At 40.9% G+C, this 19,251-nt stretch overlaps 1 protein-coding gene across 2 annotated transcripts; it reads left to right on the top strand.

The window, feature by feature from the left end:
* The first annotated feature begins 347 nt into the window (after positions 1-347).
* On the top strand, positions 348-4,575 carry LOC145014810 (transcription factor GTE2-like). Of its 2 annotated transcripts, XR_013665620.1 has the most exons (4): positions 348-3,639; positions 3,726-3,963; positions 4,065-4,298; positions 4,370-4,575. XR_013665620.1 is itself a non-coding variant. In XM_078973249.1 (3 exons), exons 1-3 carry the CDS (start codon positions 2,125-2,127, stop codon positions 4,121-4,123), a joined length of 1,812 nt encoding a protein of 603 aa, XP_078829375.1. In that variant the 5' UTR covers positions 348-2,124; the 3' UTR covers positions 4,124-4,575. The 2 variants fall into 2 exon arrangements, 1 of the variants encoding a protein (XP_078829375.1); XM_078973249.1 differs by having other exon boundaries at positions 4,065-4,575.
* The last annotated feature ends 14,676 nt before the right edge of the window (positions 4,576-19,251 follow it).

The following is a 19,251-nucleotide window of genomic DNA, read 5'->3' as shown; positions in this document are numbered from 1 at the left end:
TTTCGAAAATAAATCAAGGGCTTTTTTTTTTGAATAAAAATAAGGTTTTTTTTTTTTTTTTTTTTTAATAAAAAAAGAACTTATGTAACACCGAAAGATTTATGATAAACCTTCTAAAAGGGTCGAATTGAAAATATATAAAGACTTTTTGAAAAAAAAAAATGAGGTTTAATTTGTAAAAATTTCGATATATAGGGTGTTTTATGTAGTTAAGGATTTGTAATAAAGAAATGTTTTAGAAGTTTGCAAGTGCTTATAATTGACATGCAACTGAAATTGCTGCGAAATGCAACTCAAATTCGTCAGAAATGCAAACCCAAATTAAAAAACAATCCTTACGCTACAACCGCAAAAAACGTCCCCAAACTTTAATCCACTCCCCAATAATTCCCCACCCTCCTTCACTATCAGATCCGATCAGTTCCTCCAATTATCCGTCGCCGTCGCCGCCGCCGCCACCATATATCCTTCCCTCCGCCACAACACACAAAGCCCTACCAGATCCGCGTCAAACCATCTCCGATAGATCTACCGAATCTAGTTGGTCGGAAACACGCCTGAAGATCGGAAAACACCGTACGTTTCGGTTTCCGGCCACCGGCGACGATTAACTTTTCCTTTCTCCGATCTTCACAAATTAGGGTTTTTGTAAAAACGGTACCTCTTTATTATTAATACAATAATTTTTTCTATATTATTTGATATTGCTGTTTTTTTTTTTAATTATTGTTTATGGTATTTTTACTTTTTAAAGCTAGTTTTCCTATATATTTAAAAAAATAAACACAGCTGTTTATTTACATATAAAGATTTACTTTTATTTTTTGTTAATAAAATAATTACTTCTGGTTTTTACACAAATTACGTTATGATTTTTTGTTAAACTTGAATTTTTGTGAAAAATAACAAAAAAAATTATACGTTTTACTCCGTTTGACATCATAATGTGCTATTTTTTTTAATGGAAACCAGCAAAAACCATCAACATCAACTCACATGTACAATCTCGAACAAATTTATTTTGATTTTCTGAAAACGTAAATGACTGTAACTTCGTTTCTTTATATATTCACAAAAAGTAGACTTTTAAAAAAAATAATTGAACTGGTAATTTTTCTTGATATTTTAAAGATTGTTAAATAGTTTGTCAGTTTTTTGTATGGACAATTTATATGTAAAAAGGGTATATTTTTAATGCATTTCTATTTTTGGAAGCATTTTTCATAGTAACATTTTTGTCTTTTTTTTTTTAACAAAGTGGTTCAGTAAAAATGATATTTTTTAAAAAATACGTACTATAAAAATAATGCGGAAAACAGTTTCCTCTTAAAAGGTAAAATAAAATATAAAATTATATTTGAAGAGGTGAGTAATTTTTAACACCCCAACGCCCTTTTACCTTTTTCTAGCTGCACTGCAATCACCAAGGCTATTTTGGTAATTTCAAAGCAAGAAGGTCGGTTATCTTTTTTAATGCAATTACGTTCATACCCTTTGACACGCGCTTGTATTACATCCCACGTGCCAAAGCGCGTGGCAACTTATATTTTTAACCAGTCCACGTCATTATATGTGATTGAGAGTGGAACTGGTGTGTGGGCCCCATTCTGTCAAACATAAAAAAGAAAGCTAAATTAAAGCGCTTAAAACTCACGATATTTTGATCAAGGGTTCAGATATTGCCACGCGGCAAACAGATGGGATCTGAGCCGTGGATTACAGGTGTGACGGGCAGGGTGCCCAGACAGCAAGTAAATCCAGATTGTCCGTTGGATCAGCGGTCAGAAAGCAATCCACGGCGGATAAACTGCCCGTCGTTACGCCGGTCAGATCTTATCGCCTTTAAGAACCAACCCCAACCCCTTCAATCTTCGCTCAGTCTCAAACCCTAGAAGGTCATCACCTCCATAAATATATATACGAATTATTATATATATCTTTTTTCGTCTTTTCTCCGGTCGTTAATAGTAGATCGCCGGCCGCCGGCGTTATATTGTGCACATCGTCGCCGGTTCGTTTTCTGTGTGGGGACTGATACATGTTTTCGTTCACGCCTGTCTGGCTTTCAAATCGAGATAGATCCGGATCTCGACGGGGCAAATACGTTGCCGTCGTTGTCAGTTCATGGCGTCGACGGTGTTAGCGAGTAGGAATCAGACGAGCTACGGACATCAATCATTCATGGGGGAAATCCCTAATTATTCCAATAATAATCCTCGTCATCTGAACCCTAACCTTAACCCTAACCCTAACCAAAAACCCAAATCTAACAAGAAGAAGCATTTCCCCAACGCCGCTATTAACGGCAGGCCACACAACCACAATTCTCATCCTGTTGATTCTTGCGCCGTGGTTGTGAGTCAAGCCGCGTCGGATGACGCGTATTCGTTCAACCAAAGGCCGATTGAGACAAGCGGGGGTGCCGGATACGGAAATAGTTTCAACCATGGGGGATATGTAAGCTACAACGTTTCTGCGTGTTCTAAAAGAGAAATTAATGAGCTACGGAAGAAATTGGTTGCGGATCTTGAGAGAATCCGGAATCTAAATGATCGGATTCACGCTGGCGAATTAAACCCTAGATCAACCAACGGAAAATTCAAGAAATTGTCGGGAAATAAACGGCAGCCATCTACGATGCCGTTTGGATCTAGCAACAAAGAGCCGAAACATTTCCGTCAAGGTTTGGTAAACGGCAGTGCAGGAGGAGGTGAAGCGGACGAGAATTTGTTAAAGATGTGCAGACAGGTTTTGACGAAGTTGATGAAGCACAAGCTTAGCTGGGTCTTCAACAAACCGGTGGACGCTGCTGCTCTAGGGCTTCACGATTATCATCAAATTATCAAGCGTCCGATGGATTTAGGCACGGTTAAATCGAATTTATCAAGGGGTTTATACGCATCTCCGTTGGATTTCGCCTCTGATGTGAGACTGGTCTTCGAAAACGCGATGCTTTATAACCCTAGAACAGATGAAGTTCACGGAATGGCGGATCAACTGCTCACGCATTTTGAAGAGTTATTTAGACCAATCCAGGCGAAATTGGCAACCCATCACGCTGTGAATGAGTTTTCAGCCGTTGATGAATTAGATGGTAGTTCTTGGGACGACATTCAAACCCCTGAAAGATCAAAGAAGATGAAAACCGCAGCTCCAGTAGCTCCTTCCATTTCAAACAAACAAAACCACTCAACCGCTTCGAACCCAATAATCCCACCCGTTGTCCAGTCTCCCGTACGTTCTCCATCTCCATTGCCAATGCAGCCTGTAGAACCAGTGAAACCGCTATCCACATCAACAAGATCAGCCATCGGAAAGCTACCAAAGCCCAGAGCTAAAGATCCAAATAAACGAGAAATGAACATGGAAGAGAAGCAGAAACTAGGGTTAGGCTTGCAAAGTATGCCTCAAGAGAAGATGCCACAGTTAGTCCAGATTATTAGAAAAAGAAACGATCATTTAGCACACGAAGGTGATGAAATCGAGCTAGACATTGAAGCTCTCGACACTGAAACACTTTGGGAGCTTGATCGGTTCGTGACAAACTGGAAGAAACTCGTGAGCAAGACAAAGAGACAAGCTTTGTTGGTGAACACCACCTCAGCGGCAGGGGCTAGCGTCTCAGCTGACATTGACGATGTAAGCATTCTTCCACATTTTTCTTAACTTTCCTTTTTCTTTTCTCTGTGGTGTTTGTTCTCAACCGGTTGTGGTGGTTGATTCAGGCTCCGGTAATGGAGAAAATGGATGGAATGAAGAAGAGCAAGAAGGAAGCTGGAGAAGAGGATGTTGATATAGGTGATGAGATGCCGGAGAGCAGTTTCCCACATGTGGAGATTGAAAAAGACGATGGTGGTGGACAAGGTCAAGGTACAGGAGGAGGAGGACATGGGAATAATGAGAATGGAAGTAGCAGTTCGAGTAGCTCAAGCAGCTCAAGTAGTGATTCATCTTCCTCCAGTGGTATTGAATCTTGTCTTTCGTTCATTTGTGAGCAAAGAGGAGGTTTTTATTGGGAGAGATGAGTTAGTTGCTTATCAGATTGAATTTTAATTTGTTTACAGATTCAGACTCAGGGAGTTCTTCTGGGAGTGATTCGGATGCAGATGATGCACAATCTTGACATGAAACGATGAAATGAATGTAATGTGATTTGAATCAAGAAAACCGCGATTGCAGAATCATCTTTAAATCAAGGGAATGGAAAGGGGAAGTCTTGAGAGATATTGAGAAGTGAAAAAGCTCGGATGGATGTAATTAGCGAGAGAAGACCCGTTGTAATTGGGTTGATTTTTTAGGTATGAAGGTGAAATTTAGATCCTTTTGTTAATGGTTTTTGAGGGTGTTTTCTGACATTTTATATAAATAGGGAGGTGAAAAACTGAAAATGGAGGTGAAGGTAGAAGAAGAAGAGAAGGAAGATAGTTAAGTTGAGTTGAGTTGAGTTAAGGGAGAGATATGATATGAGATATGATGATGGTCTTGTGTGTACATATGACCAAAACAAGGCAAAAATTAGTGTAGTAAATCCATGAATGATTTTATTGGAAAATTCTAATTGTTGTTCAATGTTTATATTGTTGTTAAATGTCTACTTCTATTTGCTAAAAGTAAAATGGAAATGGAAATGGAAATGAAGTGTTTTTGATTTTTTGATGAACTTAAAAGGCATGTTCTTCTAGAAGGTGTAGCATGTGAAATGGCAGATGATTGGGAAGGTACAAAACATGCGTCCAAGTTTCAACGGCACCGTCAATGACATTTTTTAGGAAAAAAGGGTTTTGTCAAAACTGTATATATTTAATTTTGCTTTAATGAATAAATATGAAACAAGATAGACATATAAAACATAAATTTAAAACGTTTCTAGATACGTGAAAGTGGTGTAAATTACAACATTTAAATATGTAAATATTTGATTTTTTGTCAATAAGCTTAAAATGGATTGTAATTGGTGTTTTGGAGTGGAGGCGAACGAGAAATGAGATTCTTAGGTAGGTTAATTGTTAATTACCTCTTTGAAGTTTGACCTTGAACTGGTCAAGAAGGGTTGACTCATGGTAGGTGTAGTTATTCTCAAACACTATACTTATGAACTTTTATTGTTTTTAAATAAATACCACCAAAAAGCTCACCTTGGATTTTATTTTATTAAAAAATATACAAAATGAAAAACTGTCACCTTTACCACTAACCAAGAAATCAGGAGATATTGGAGAAGTGCACAATACAAACACATGAATCCGAGCTATGAGGAAAGGAAAATAACACACATGTTTATGGTACATTTTTAAGTAATTTTTAATATTATTTACCATTTGAACTTTCATTTCTTATCCAAAAACTAAAATTTAGACCTGTAATAATCTACATATTCTGTTACATTGCTAATTTGTAAATTAAAATCCTTACATAGATACTTCATTTCATCATGCACTAGTAAAAATCATGGATAATGACCTCAACTCATCTCTTAGTAAGTTCTTAACCGTTGATGTTCACACTACAAAGGCACATTTGTACCTACGCTTCTAGTGTATTTCGACCATGTTAAAGCTTCAATAAGAGATTTGTATTTTAGTTGTGTAGGCTTCACAAACTTTGTCTCATTTCTTGAAAAGTTGGCTAAAGAGAAATGAAAAGATGTTTACTATTGTCTAAACTTTGGCTGATGGTTTAAAAAGTATGAAAATTGATGATTATAATGAATTTCTGTAAAAACATTATGCTAATGATAGTAGGATTAGTGTATATGTAGACCACTTAAATGAACCTATACTTTGTTGGTTTATCAATTTTGATCCAAACGAATTCAAAGGCAGTTTCAATCCCAGGAGTATTTTAGGAAACTTTTCATTGATGCAAATGTTGTGTTAGATTAAGATACTATTTTTATTAGTATAAATAAGGGTAAAGTTTAGGATGTTTTAATTCATATTTCCAACAATAAAATCCTTGATTAGCAAGTAATATCATAGTTTTTTTTTGTTATTCGTGTTATTTCTCTGTTTATCTTGTTTCTCCTCTATTTTTTCTAACTGGTTGCACATTTTTTCTTGGGCATAAACGTATTACCGTGTCGATATCTTACACTTGGTATCAAAGTGGTTATGTTAAGAGGGTGTGAGTTGGTTTTGATCGCAAGTTAAAGCATCTCAACAGCAACCCCAATTTCTCTTGATCAAACGTGTTCTAACGATAGCAAGTTTTGGTTTTAACCCCAACGAATTGTTCGGTGAGGGAAGTCAAAGTCAATTCGATTATGTATTCACACAACATGTGGGAGACGGTCGAATCAAAGGCGTTCGATGAAAAATCAGATCGAAGTGTCTCAAAAAAATGAAGAAAATGGATACATTCTAAGTCATCTAGTATCACACGAGGAGCGTTTCAAAGGAAAGAAGAAAATTGATACATTCAAGGTGGGTTTGGATACATTCAAGGTGGGTTATTGTTGGTTAGTGAAGAAACATTACATGCATGTAATCATTATGGCAAATATATGTTCAAATCTAGATGACTTTGGATGTGGTCGGGGAAGAGGTCTTGGGTCCAGGAAGAATCAAGATGGTAATGAATGTGCCCGAGATAAAAGTGATGGGTTTTATACATAACAAACAATCTTATGTGTGCATGCAACCCTAATTGTTGGATCTATGTTTTTCTCTATTAGACGTACAAGCATTAAACACAAATCTAGAAGCCCTAGGAAGCATGTACTAATTTCAAAATTGACATATACTAGGGTTTAGATACATACCTTGATTGTTATATAACAATAACAATGAAACCTTGATGATCTTGAACTCTTGAGAGCAAGTACCTCAAATGTGACACCTCTAATGGCTTACAAACACTCTATGCAAGAGGATGAGAGGAGAGAGGAAAAGGAAGCACTAGAATTCATACATACTAGGGTTTGGAAGCATGTGGCTGAAATTGTGAGGGGTGAGGCTCCTTTTATAGCTGAGTTTGCTTAGTCCCAAAGCTAGGGTTTGCTGGAGGAAACCCTAATTTCCAGCTTAGGGCCTAAGCAGCCCATGGACTCCTTATCTAAGTGCCTTGGAGGAAAACTTATAGGGCCTCCCTATAATTTTCGTTCACTCCTTTCTAAGGGGTCCAATAGCCCAATTTTACAACTATCAATAAATTACAAAACAACCCCTACACTTTTAATTAATTCCTTTAATCCCAAAATTAATTCCAAATTAATTTCTTATTAAATATTAATTAAATAACATGATTTCTAATTGATATATTATTCTCATAATATATTAATAAATCATTTATATCAACCAAAATAATAAATTCAACCTCCCTCTCCAAAAATCATCCTGTTAAGTTGCTAGAGTGAAGGCAACCCAAAAAGATTGTGCTACTATCAATTCAAGTATATACCAATTATAGTTATGGGCTTAGACACCTAATCCAACAGTCTCCCACTTGGATAAGTCTAATAACTATAATTGCAAGTATAACTTCAAAAATTGACCAACACATAGTAGCTCTCAAAAGCCGATGTCGAACTCTGACCTAGTCAGTTACATGTCCTAAGATAAGGGATCATATAATCCTTCGCTTTACAAGATATCATGTGGAAAAATGACATGGAACAGAATCATTCTCATTGTCCAACAGTTTGTTTCCCATTTCTGATTTGTAATGACAAAGAACTTAATTAAGCACATCAATTCAGTCCTGATCGGGCCCATCACATAAGTCAATACCAAATCATCGAGGGGCCCAAGATATCGCTTTTTCCCATTAGGGTTAAAAGAGCAAATAAACTTTGGCTTATATGCTTATACTATTTACTCATCAAATCGTACACAACAATACGTTTTATAACATCAAGTTACTAATGCATTTACGCATTATCAATGTACAACCAACTCATAAACAACTCATATATCTCGGTTTAAAGATTATACGATTTTATCTTCTCAGAATTACTCGTGATAAATTCCATGAAGTAATTCACCGAGTGTGGGTTGATCCAATACTTAAATCCATATTTCAAAAGTACTCGTGAATGTTTTAGCAAGCCATTACTATGTCTAATCCCTTAGACAATCTACAATCCAATTCATGAGACTCTTAATTCACTGCTTACTTCCAAAGTATGGTCGAATGTGGATGTTTTGAATAATCCAATTATTCGGGAAGTAAAACATGCAAAGTTGAAACACAATGATAGACAATTGACAAAAGATAGTAAACAATACTTATAAATAATTCTCCATTATTTAATCATCAAATGTCAATTACATTTAATTGTTTTCTTAAAAATCTATCTAATAACTAAAACTAATATCATCATTCAGCCTAATGCTCATCGCATGCTGAACGTGCTTAATCCTAATCAGACCCTTTGTGAGGGCATCTGCAAGATTCTCTTCAGATGATACCCTCTTTACTGTAACGCCCCGATTCTCAGGTATGGATTTAAGTAAGAATCTCTTTGGTTTAAGTTCTACTCGACGAGTTAAGGGTGCGTTACTCGTCGAGTAGCAGCGAGGGGGGTCGCATATTTCGTGACCTACTCACCGAGACCATAAAGGGACTCGATGAGTAGGAGCTGGCAGAAGAAGCCCTAAGTCCTGGGTTCTGCCTTCTATTTAAGGAGGCATAAGCCTCATTTGGCCTCCTTACAGTCAGTAAGAGTTCATAGAAAACCCTAACCATGTATTGTGTCTTTCTTGTGCTTGTGAGCTTGGAAGGAGGGCTTGTGGGAGGAAGAACTTGGAGAACAAGGGGATAGGAGCAAGGAAGGAGTGGGAAATCAAAAATCTTCCTTAGTTAGCACCCATTGAAGGTATCAAGTCGACATCTTTATCTTTTTTCCCTTCTAGATCTCATATGGTGGAAATCTAGGGTTGTATGGTTTGAGTAAGGTGATATGGCAAGACATGAGCTAGATTCGAAGTTGTAACTTTAGATTTGGACCTTTCCCAAGTTCTAGATTCATAAAGTTCTTATCTTGGTCGTGAATGAGCCCCCCCCTGTGCATGAAACCCATTAAGAGCTTAGTTTTGGCATTAAGGACCTTTTTTAGCCATGCATGCATGTAAAGTTTACAATTTTACGTGAAAGGCATGCCCTAGAATCTTGGATCTGTAATTTGGAGCCTGTGCATGGCTTAAAATGTGTCTGTATACCTTAAGGACTGAAGGAACTCGGCGAGTCGCAAGGGCAACTTGGTGAGTCAGATAAAGATAGCCATGGGCTCGACGAGTTGGATGAACAACTCGGCGAGTCCGATGAAGATTGCCATAGACTCGACGAGTTGCATGAACAACTCAGCGAGTCAGATGAGTTTTCCGCAAGATAGGAATGCATGTGTATCAATGTGTTACTAGAAGGAAACTCGACGGGTGGCCATAAGGCCTCAATCGAGAATCGTGGGAACTCGACGAGGCGAGTGGGTAAGGATTTCAAGGAACTCGACGAGTAGCCGAGGGTACTCGACGAGTTAAGGTCAACATGGACTGTTGACCTTGACTTTGACCAGTGTTAGGTATTTGGGTTATGAAGTACTCTGTGAGGATGAAGACTTATGATCATGTTTGTAATGTGGTAATAGGTGGTGGAGCCTTTGACGAGTGATCAGAGAGTTGTGATTTATTTACCGAGCTGACATCTACGAGGTGAGTTATCCTCACTATACTAAGGGGTATAAGGCACCAAGGCCAGCCCATTGGATGTATTATCCTAACAGTGTTAGATGTTGATCATGAGTTAGTGTTGCATGCTAGTGGTGTATGCCAGTTGATATGCTAGTTTGGTAGGTCTGCAGGATTACCTGTGATATTGTCTGATTTCCTGTATGTGTATTTATCTATTACATGTCGACATGTTATGTGGGATGGGTTGAGGTTGTACTGCTCTGTGCGGTAGCCAACAAACCCTAGAGTATTCCAGATATGAGTTGAGGGCCCGATAGGCATTCCAGACTCATACTGAGGACTCGGGAGCATTCCAGATACGAGCTGAGGGCCCGATAGGCATTCCAGACTCGTACTGAGGGCTCGATGGCATTCCAGATACGAGCTGAGGGTCCAGCAGGCATTCCAGACTCGTACTGAGGGCCCAGGGGGTAGTCCAGCGTATAAAGTTGTGGACCCAGTGCATGCTGTTTTGTTTTGAATGATATGAGATGTTAATGTTGATATTGTTATGTAGACTGTATGTGTATCGGTATTTTGGGGGTAACTCACTAAGCTTCCGGGCTTACAGTTTCAGTTTATTGTTTCAGGTACATCAGGGGATCAAGGCAAGGCCAAGGTGTGATCGTACATCTCCTCTTATTGTGTTTATGTTTATGGGAAAAACTCTAATAATCAATATTTTGCAAACAAAGTTGTAATGTTTGATGTACTTGACATGTTTTAAAAAGTTTAAATTGGTTTGGAATTTTGGATGTTACATTTACGCATGCAAATAGCTACACTTAATTTTACCTCCTAATCTACTTGCTATTCGACCCAGGGCAGTGTACCCCATGCAAATAGTATAACACAAAAATCGGGCATCGATCACAGGGAAGGGTATTAATTAATTAACCTAAATAATCTAAAATTCTAACAAAGATAAAGAGGGTTTTTATCTACTTTTTCAAGTTTAGATAAACTTAATTCCTTAACACAATTCAATAAAATAACAAAAACACTTCTGTTAGTTCGAATCCACCTTCTCTCAATGGTTTAAATATTAATTATGACAATTCCTGTTGGTTACCAATGGAAATATTATTAGCAATTCAATTACAAATTTACTAATATTAAACTAATTCATGTAGAGTTATGTATGGTCATACATAATTTAACACAAAATCATTTATTAGATAAAATTTGAGATATGTAAGATTGAGTTGACAAACACAATTAAGGTCATAATATGAGTTCTCTAGCACACCCAAATTCAATAATTTAGTTACTTATCTAAGATTGGTTCGATCTTAGTTCTAATAATTTAATGTTCACTAAATTACTAAGTAATCAAATTCATGCAAATTAATGGTCACTAACTACACAAAATAAGAGTTTGGAGTAATCTAGTATCAAATTAAGCATTCTAGGTATAAACAATCAAACACAAGACTTTAACCAACAAGAAAATTCTAAATCCATGTAATCAAACCATGAGTTTCAGCTTCATCTAGCTAACATAAGCAGCTTGGTTTAGCTACTCATACTAACAATTGAACTAAAACAAGTCATAATCAAAAGCATAGTAAAGTACCAAATTAAAAAGTAATTTATGATTTTCTCCTTCTTCCTTGGTATTAAAACCAAATTTCTAGCATTCTAAACCTCTGAATTCGATTTCTGGAAATCTTCTTCTAGCTATCCAACCTCTCAAATTCGTAGGGATCAAGGATATTTATAGTTTTCATGAAATTACATTCTACGTCGTGTAATATGGCTCCACGGCGTGGACCTCGATGAATCCTTATCAGGCAAGGATTTTGACTTTGCGTATACTCATCTTCCAGAATTTTCCTTTTCCACGTCATGTAAGGGATATCTCTAACATCGTGGTTATTAAATAAATAAATAGATAAAATTTATGAACGAATAGCTGCCCTAAATCTATATTATTTAGCGGAGTTTTGGTTTTGCGGAGCCAAATGTTATAATTTGGATTATTCGGGGGCTAAAGTGTATTTGTGGGATTTATTTTGTGAAGATTTTCAAAAGTTAGGGGTTGTTTGGTAAGATTGGGACTTAAATTAAAAGGATATTGAAGTGTTGAGGGTTGAATGGTAATATTTGGGTCTAATTTGAGAAGAATAAGGGGAGGTCGGGCTGGAAGCGTCAAATGGTACAAACTTTATATTATGGACGAGGATTAATCCCGTCACCCACCTTGCATCTTGTTCGCTCAAAAGAAAAGGAACCCTAACCATAGAGCGTTACCCTCCAATCGCCACTACCGTTGGAACACCCTCATCCGCCGTCGCCTCGCCGATGGACGCCACCACCACTGTACCGCTACCGGAGGCACTGTAAGCAGCTAGGACGACCACCGGAGGCCGACAAACGGACCATAGTCGTTGCTGCATAGGGTCATGAGCGACTGGGAAGCCTCGGGTAAGAACTTATGCTCTCTTTCTCTCTCTCTCTCTCTCTCTCTCTCTCCTTTTTCCTTGCTCTTTCCGACGACTGTGGCGTAGGTCACGTCCTCACTGTTGCTTCCGGCCTCAGCCACCGTTTCTGTTAGCTCCGACGTCGCCAGCCGCCAAGTTAGTGGCTAAAGGCTGTGGACTCATGTTGTGTTATGCGGGTATGCTACTAGAATCGCGAAGCTTACAGAGTAGTCAACACCTTGGCCAGAGGTGAGGCGAACCACCATGGCAGCCAACCTTGGTGGCAGCCGCTAAACCTCTTCCTCCCGCTGCCACCAGCCACCGTAAGGATGTGGCTATGTGCATGAACTAGTATGTGTATAAATGTACTTCTTGGGTTTAATGTGGTATGGATATCTCTTGGCCAGGAAAACAGGAGGAAACTCATCACTGCCACCTATTGTCGCTGTTATGCCACTTGTGGTGCTGCTGCCATCGACAAACGCCACCAGGTGGGTGGCTGGATCCATTTGAAAGCAAGAAAATGTGTGGGTGTGTGTATTTCTATGTAGAGTGTGATTTTTTAGCCGAAAAACCGGGAAAGGCCACCACCACCACCGTGAGGTGGTGGCTGCTGCTATGTACCACCGTTGGCCACCATTAGGGTAGTTATGTGTGTGTGTGTTTATGTTAGGTAGTGTGTGTGTGTTATTGGTAATGGTGTTTTAAAGTGTAATCGTGACGAAATAATGAAAAGAAAACCTGTAACCACCAACGTGAGGTGGCCGCTGTCACCGTGAGCCGCCATTAACCACCGCTACCTGAGGTGGTAGTGGGTGGTGCCCGATTAATGAAACCCAGTGGGCCTAATGAAGCCCTAATTGATCTAAGGACTTAGTTTTGGGCCTATTGGGATATGATTGGATTGGAAACCCTAATTAGGGTTTAGAAAACCCTAATTAGGGTTTAGAAAACCCTAATTTTGGGAATATTGGTTTGGACTTATCAGGACCCGCATTTTGGACCATTGGAGTGAAGTCATGACTCATGACCGATTTCATTGTATGTTTGGACTTAATGGATTAAGTCCTTAATGGATTAAGTAGGAGCACTTAACCCTAATTGTCATTTCATGTGAAAAACCCTAATTGGGTTTGGATGCTTGTTTGGCCATTTATGGATTAAGGGAAATTATTAGGCTTCAGGATAATACCTATTAGAGAGGCTTGGGCCCAATTTGGAAAATTGGGCCATAAGTGGGCCATATGTTGGGCCTTGGTTGACTATGGGCTTTTGGGACTTTAGTGTGTGAGTTTGGGTCTTGGATTTGAAATAAGCTAGGTTAGGGGTAAAATGGTCCATTTACCCCAAGTGTAGATTATGGTTGTGTGTTGGAACCCAATTATTAACAGGGTGTCATTTTGATGATTGACAGTTCGGGAACCTATCAACCAGCATCTAGAGTTTATCTGCGGTACTTCAACAGTGCGAGATGAGTCTTCTCACCATACCAATGAGTCTAAGGCATCAAGACCGTCCCATTTTATGTTATGTGGTACACTAGATGTAGCAGAGATATGTAGTATGATAGTTAGCTTTAAGGTAAGTGGTATGCTAGTGATTATATGATATTTGCATGGAAGAACCCGGGGGGAGCCCGTGTGTAACATCCCCCTCTGGCACGTATAACAATATTGTCCGCTTTGGGCCACTCGGCACGAAGACTTCCCAGGGGGTCACCCATCCTGGTACTACTCCCGCCCGAGCACGCTTAACTGCAGAGTTCTTATGGGATCTGCTGCCCTCACGGCTTTAAAATGCGTTGTGACAAGGAAGGTATCCACACCCCTTATAAGTAGATATTTCGTTCTCCTTCCAAACCGATGTAGGATCAGGTGCAACCCACCTTCACCCCCCATTATAGGGTTCGACGTCCCTGTCGAACACATCGACCCGTGCCCTGGCTCTGATACCATTTGTAACATCCCCTTCTGGCACGTATCACAATATTGTCCGCTTTGGGCCACTCGGCACGAAGACTTCCTAGGGGGTCACCCATCCCGGTACTACTCCCGCCCGAGCACGCTTAACTGCAGAGTTCTTATGGGATCTGCTTCCCTCACGGCTTTAAAACGCGTTGTGACAAGGAAGGTATCCACACCCCTTATAAGTAGATATTTCGTTCTCCTTCCAAACCGATGGGTTGCACCTGATCCTACATCGGCTTGGAAGGAGAACGAAACATCTACTTATAAGGGGTGTGGATACCTTCCTTGTAACAACGCGTTTTAAAGCTGTGAGGGCAGCAGATCCCATAAGAACTCTGCAGTTAAGCGTGCTCGGGCGGGAGTAGTATCGGGATGGGTGACCCCCTGGGAAGTCCTCGTGCCGAGTGGCCCAAAGCGGACAATATTGTGATACGTGCCAGAGGGGGGTGTTACACTCTTCTTGCAATCACGCACCCATGCCGCACCAACCTTCACACTCTCGGGTTAGGAAAACCCGTCGTACTGATGACATCTCTAACATCCCCAGTAGAAACCACCACTACGCACACGACCCTTGATCAGAATCAAGCTGGGAGTCCCAGACTCCATCCCTACATCCATCCTGAGACTCTTGGCTACACCCGCGGAATCCCTTCCGCGTCCTCAGCAGACATCCCATCATGATGTCATTCCATACCACTGTCACAGACACAATGTTCGACCACCATACTCCAAGTCATCCATTCTCACTACAACTTCCACTTCCACGAATCAACACTTTCCCCAGCAAATGAGGGTCCGACACTTCCTCCTATACAACAGCTCAAAGGGCGGCATACCAATGCACTAATGATGGCTGTTGATATAGGATAACTCAACCAAGGATAATTACGTGCCGCAACTCCCTCCGAAATCTAATACACATGCCCGAAGCATGTCTTTGAGCGTCTGAGTAGTTCGATCCCTCTGAGGTGTCCTCAGACATCATCATGATAAGCTCTAGCTCATTTCTTATATCCCTCTTCGAGACTGAGCACCAGGTCAGCTTTTGACTCCACAGCTGAGCCTCCAAAGGTCACCCATATCATGATCCAAATATCCCACTAACTTCCTCCCCATGACCACTATCCCGGACCCGTGACACGCAAGTCCGAAATTCTCTTTTCCTTATGCGAGAAAATACAATCCAACCGAGGATCGTCTCCACTCTGATCTCTGGTTTCTGCTGCGCATATCCCTTGCGCATCTCACCACATTTCCCGACAGAGACGGGGACCCCAGTCTCGCCCCCGGTCCAACATCCAGGCTCCAAAAACTCAATACTAGGGCTACTCAAGCCCAAAACTCTTCCACATCATATACTGATCGGAGAACATTCCATCATCACACTCCCTTGCAATCTAGTGAGTACTACGGCTCCCCGCGGTATCACAACACCCTCTGACTAGTGAGTACTACGGCTCCCCGCAGTATCACAACACCCTCTGACCCCACTAGCTCGTGCTCCGCAGACTATCATAGGCGGCTACCAATACTCGTCTCGAATATTCATCACAGACTCTGGAGGCAATCGACATCACAGATGCCCACCCTTGCGAAGATCCACTCTCTCAAATAATCTCCCTGGATGCCCATACTCGAAGGGCTCTCACTAGATCCATAGATACCTGATATACCACAAGTCGTCTCAACTCAAGATTCACGAATAACTTCGAAATAAAGATATCAATACCCTGATACCTCGGAACACCCCCACCGAACATCACAAGATCCTGCCACAACCACTGATCTCCTACCCCAAGCACCATATAGATGCAATAATACATTCCCTCTGAACCCCATAACTAGATCTTCATTTTTCCCAAGTTGCAACTTCGGTGTATTCAATTTCTCAATTGCAATACGAAGAAACGCTAACGTTACGAAATACGCTGATAATTCTCCGAAACCCTTTTTCCCGCCGCTCAAAATCCAAACAAGGATACGCATACCGACCCGGGAGTTGGCTGCCCAATCATTCTCTATCTACTTGCCCCAACACTGACCAATGCCAGATTCCTGACCAATAAACAACTGTCGTGGAGACATTCATCCTTCTCAAACAAGTACTTCCTGCATTAACTCACTCTGACCCCTTTTCTCGGTCACCGGCATCTCTGGTCTCATGATTTCTTGCCGCATATCTCTATACTCCACTTATAACTGTTCTTGACAATTCTCTGCTTTCTTACATACGGCACCCGGTTCTCCCCCACTTAGGGTTCGAACCATCACTAAATAGCACACAACCAACCCATAACTATTTTCTCCAGCAAAATCGCACCTGCCCCCGGAAAGTGCTACACAACGCCCGATAATCCCCCTTAAGGAAATGAATCGACCTCATATACTCTGAACCTCTGGTGAACTCCTCAAGAACTTCTCGTCACGTCTGCCTCTAGTCGTTCCAAATCTCGTACCAATTTAGTACCAAACAACTCAATTGCTCAATAACATCCCTGGCTCATAGACTGAACCATAAAATCATCGTACCCCTCACCTCAACTCATTAACCAACGCTCCAACACCGGGATCATCCCAAGAACAGGAACTCACTCCCAAATTCAACACCCCATGGATAGAAAACTCTCTGCACCGCTGAACTCGACTGAACTCCCCACTGATACCACTACCGTACACCCGACTATACTCAATTAGGTATAGCGTGGCCCTCGACTATCTCAGTCCCAACTGACTATCTGCTCATGATAAATCACTGCCTCGCAGCACACATGCTACCTGATACTGTGGTGGGAAATCATCATCAATGACGACCTGCAGGGTTTACCCCTGAACCCAAAACCAAAACATCATGCTTCTCATATTTTTTTTCACACGAACATAATCAGTACCTCCCAGATCATAGGAGGTGACATCTCCTTTATCGACTGATCGCTCAACTCAGATCGAAATTCTCCCTTCTCACTGATTCCTTACTAAAATACTCTGAGGGGCTCTCGATCTCCCTCTCAAGGGACGCCTCTTCGAACTTACTCGTGACCGAATAACCGGAGAACCACAAACATAATTCACTACGAACCATGGTACTCATTCCATGACATCTCTTCTCAATATGCCCCGGTGTATGGTACCCTAACCATAACATCACTCCCCAATCCGCTCCGATGTATGGTACCCGGACCATAACATCACTCCTCAATCTGCTCTGATGTATGGTACCCGAACCATAACATCACTCCTCAATCTGCTCTGATGTATGGTACCCGAACCATAACATCACTCCTCAATTCGCTCCGATGTATGGTACTCGAACCATAACATCACTCCTCAATCTGCTCTGATGTATGGTACCCGAACCATAACATCACTCCTCAATCTTCTCTGATGTATGGTACCCGAACCATAACATCACTCCTCAATCTGCTCTGATGTATGGTACCCGAACCATAACATCACTCCTCAATCCGCTCCGATGTATGGTACTCGAACCATAACATCACTCCTCAATCTGCTCTGATGTATAGTACCCGAACCATAACATTACTCCTCAATCTGCTCTGATGTATGGTACTCGAACCATAACATCACTCCTCAATCCGTTCCTTAGAACCTTCAGAATACTCCCTGTATCAAGTATGGGTCCTCTGCTTTCAGTAGTACGGGCCCATACTACCTGCCACATCTACCCATACTTTCCACACGGACCATCCCAGAGCTTCTAAGTAGCTGCTCGACCTGCTCTTTCACCAATCCCATCGCGCGTGCTCGCTCCCCAGCGAAATTCTCTATTCTACAAGCGCACTCATCTGGCTAGGGTTACTCCCTAGGCCCTTCCGTTGTCCTCCCACTTCTTTGCTATCAGCTGCTGAAGAGCTCCTAATGATGCCAGCCATCTACCTCCTGAATATCGTCATATTCACTTGGTAGCTGACTCCCATCGTCAAGAGTTCCACAAAGCACAAAGCAAGCAACATTCGAGCATCGAAGAATACATAGGACTCCCTCTCTGTGATAACTCCACCTTCTCGGCTCATCCTCGAAAGTACCACCGAACTCTGTAACTCTACCCCTCATGGGTTCTAACTGGATACTCTCACTCATCACATACTCAAAAGCATAACACATATAACAACGAGTCCTAGGCTAAGGCATTACAAATCAGGCCACTCTAGTCCTAACATATGAAATACCTAGCTTGTCTCTAGCATGCAATAATATCTCATAAAGTGCATCATAAATATCTCATAACACAAAAGTAAGGGTATTTTGGGAAATCACCGTTCAGGCTCTGGCTGATTGTACACACAGCTCTTTCTTGCTTTCTCTTTGAACTCTTATTCACTTTTAGAAAATTATTTCCTTAAAAACTTTTCTTACTTCCTCAGTTTGACTCCAGATTTACCCGAAGGCGCATCCGAATCCCTCAAACCAAGGCTCTGATACCATTTGTAACATCCCTCTCTGGCACGTATCACAATATTGTCCGCTTTGGGCCACTCGACACGAGGACTTCCCAGGGGGTCACCCATCCTGGTACTACTCTCGCCCGAGCACGCTTAACTGCAGAGTTCTTATGGGATCTTCTGCCCTCACGGCTTTAAAACGCGTTGTGTTAGGAAAGGTATCCACACCCCTTATAAGGAATGCTTAGTTCTCCTTCCCAGCCGATGTGGGATCAGATCTAACCCACTTTTACCCCCCATTATAGGGTTCGACGTCCCCATCGAACACATCGACCCGTGCCCTGGCTCTGATACCAACTTGTAACACCGTAAATTTCAAGACAAAATTTTCATTTAAAATAATCATTTTATTCTTAGAAACGCTTGTTTAAAATCTCATTCATAGTCGAATTACAAAACATAACTCCATTTTCACTTGCATAGAAAACCAGGATCCTCCAAAAAATGACTCTTTCTCTGGTGTGTACAATCAAGCCGGTGCCGTCTCGTGATACTGAAAGAAACCTGAAAACATCACACAAAACACTGTAAGCACGAAGCTTAGTGAGTTCCCCAAAATACCACACATAACACATATTAGCCACTCAAGGCTATAACTCTATGGGTCCGTGCACCCAAACTCTGTGAACCCTCAGGTTCTAACTCTGGGAACCTTCCGGTTCCAACTCTATAAACATGCACAGCATAAATCACATAGAAGTAATGCAGTACAACACATCACATACATATAGAA

The sequence above is a fragment of the Lactuca saligna genome, chromosome 9 (genome assembly GCF_052625555.1).
Source record: "Lactuca saligna cultivar CGN05327 chromosome 9, ASM5262555v1, whole genome shotgun sequence".
Classification (NCBI taxonomy): Eukaryota; Viridiplantae; Streptophyta; class Magnoliopsida; order Asterales; family Asteraceae; genus Lactuca; species Lactuca saligna.
Note: the sequence above shows the minus strand (reverse complement) of the source record. Positions and strands in the feature narration are given on the sequence as shown.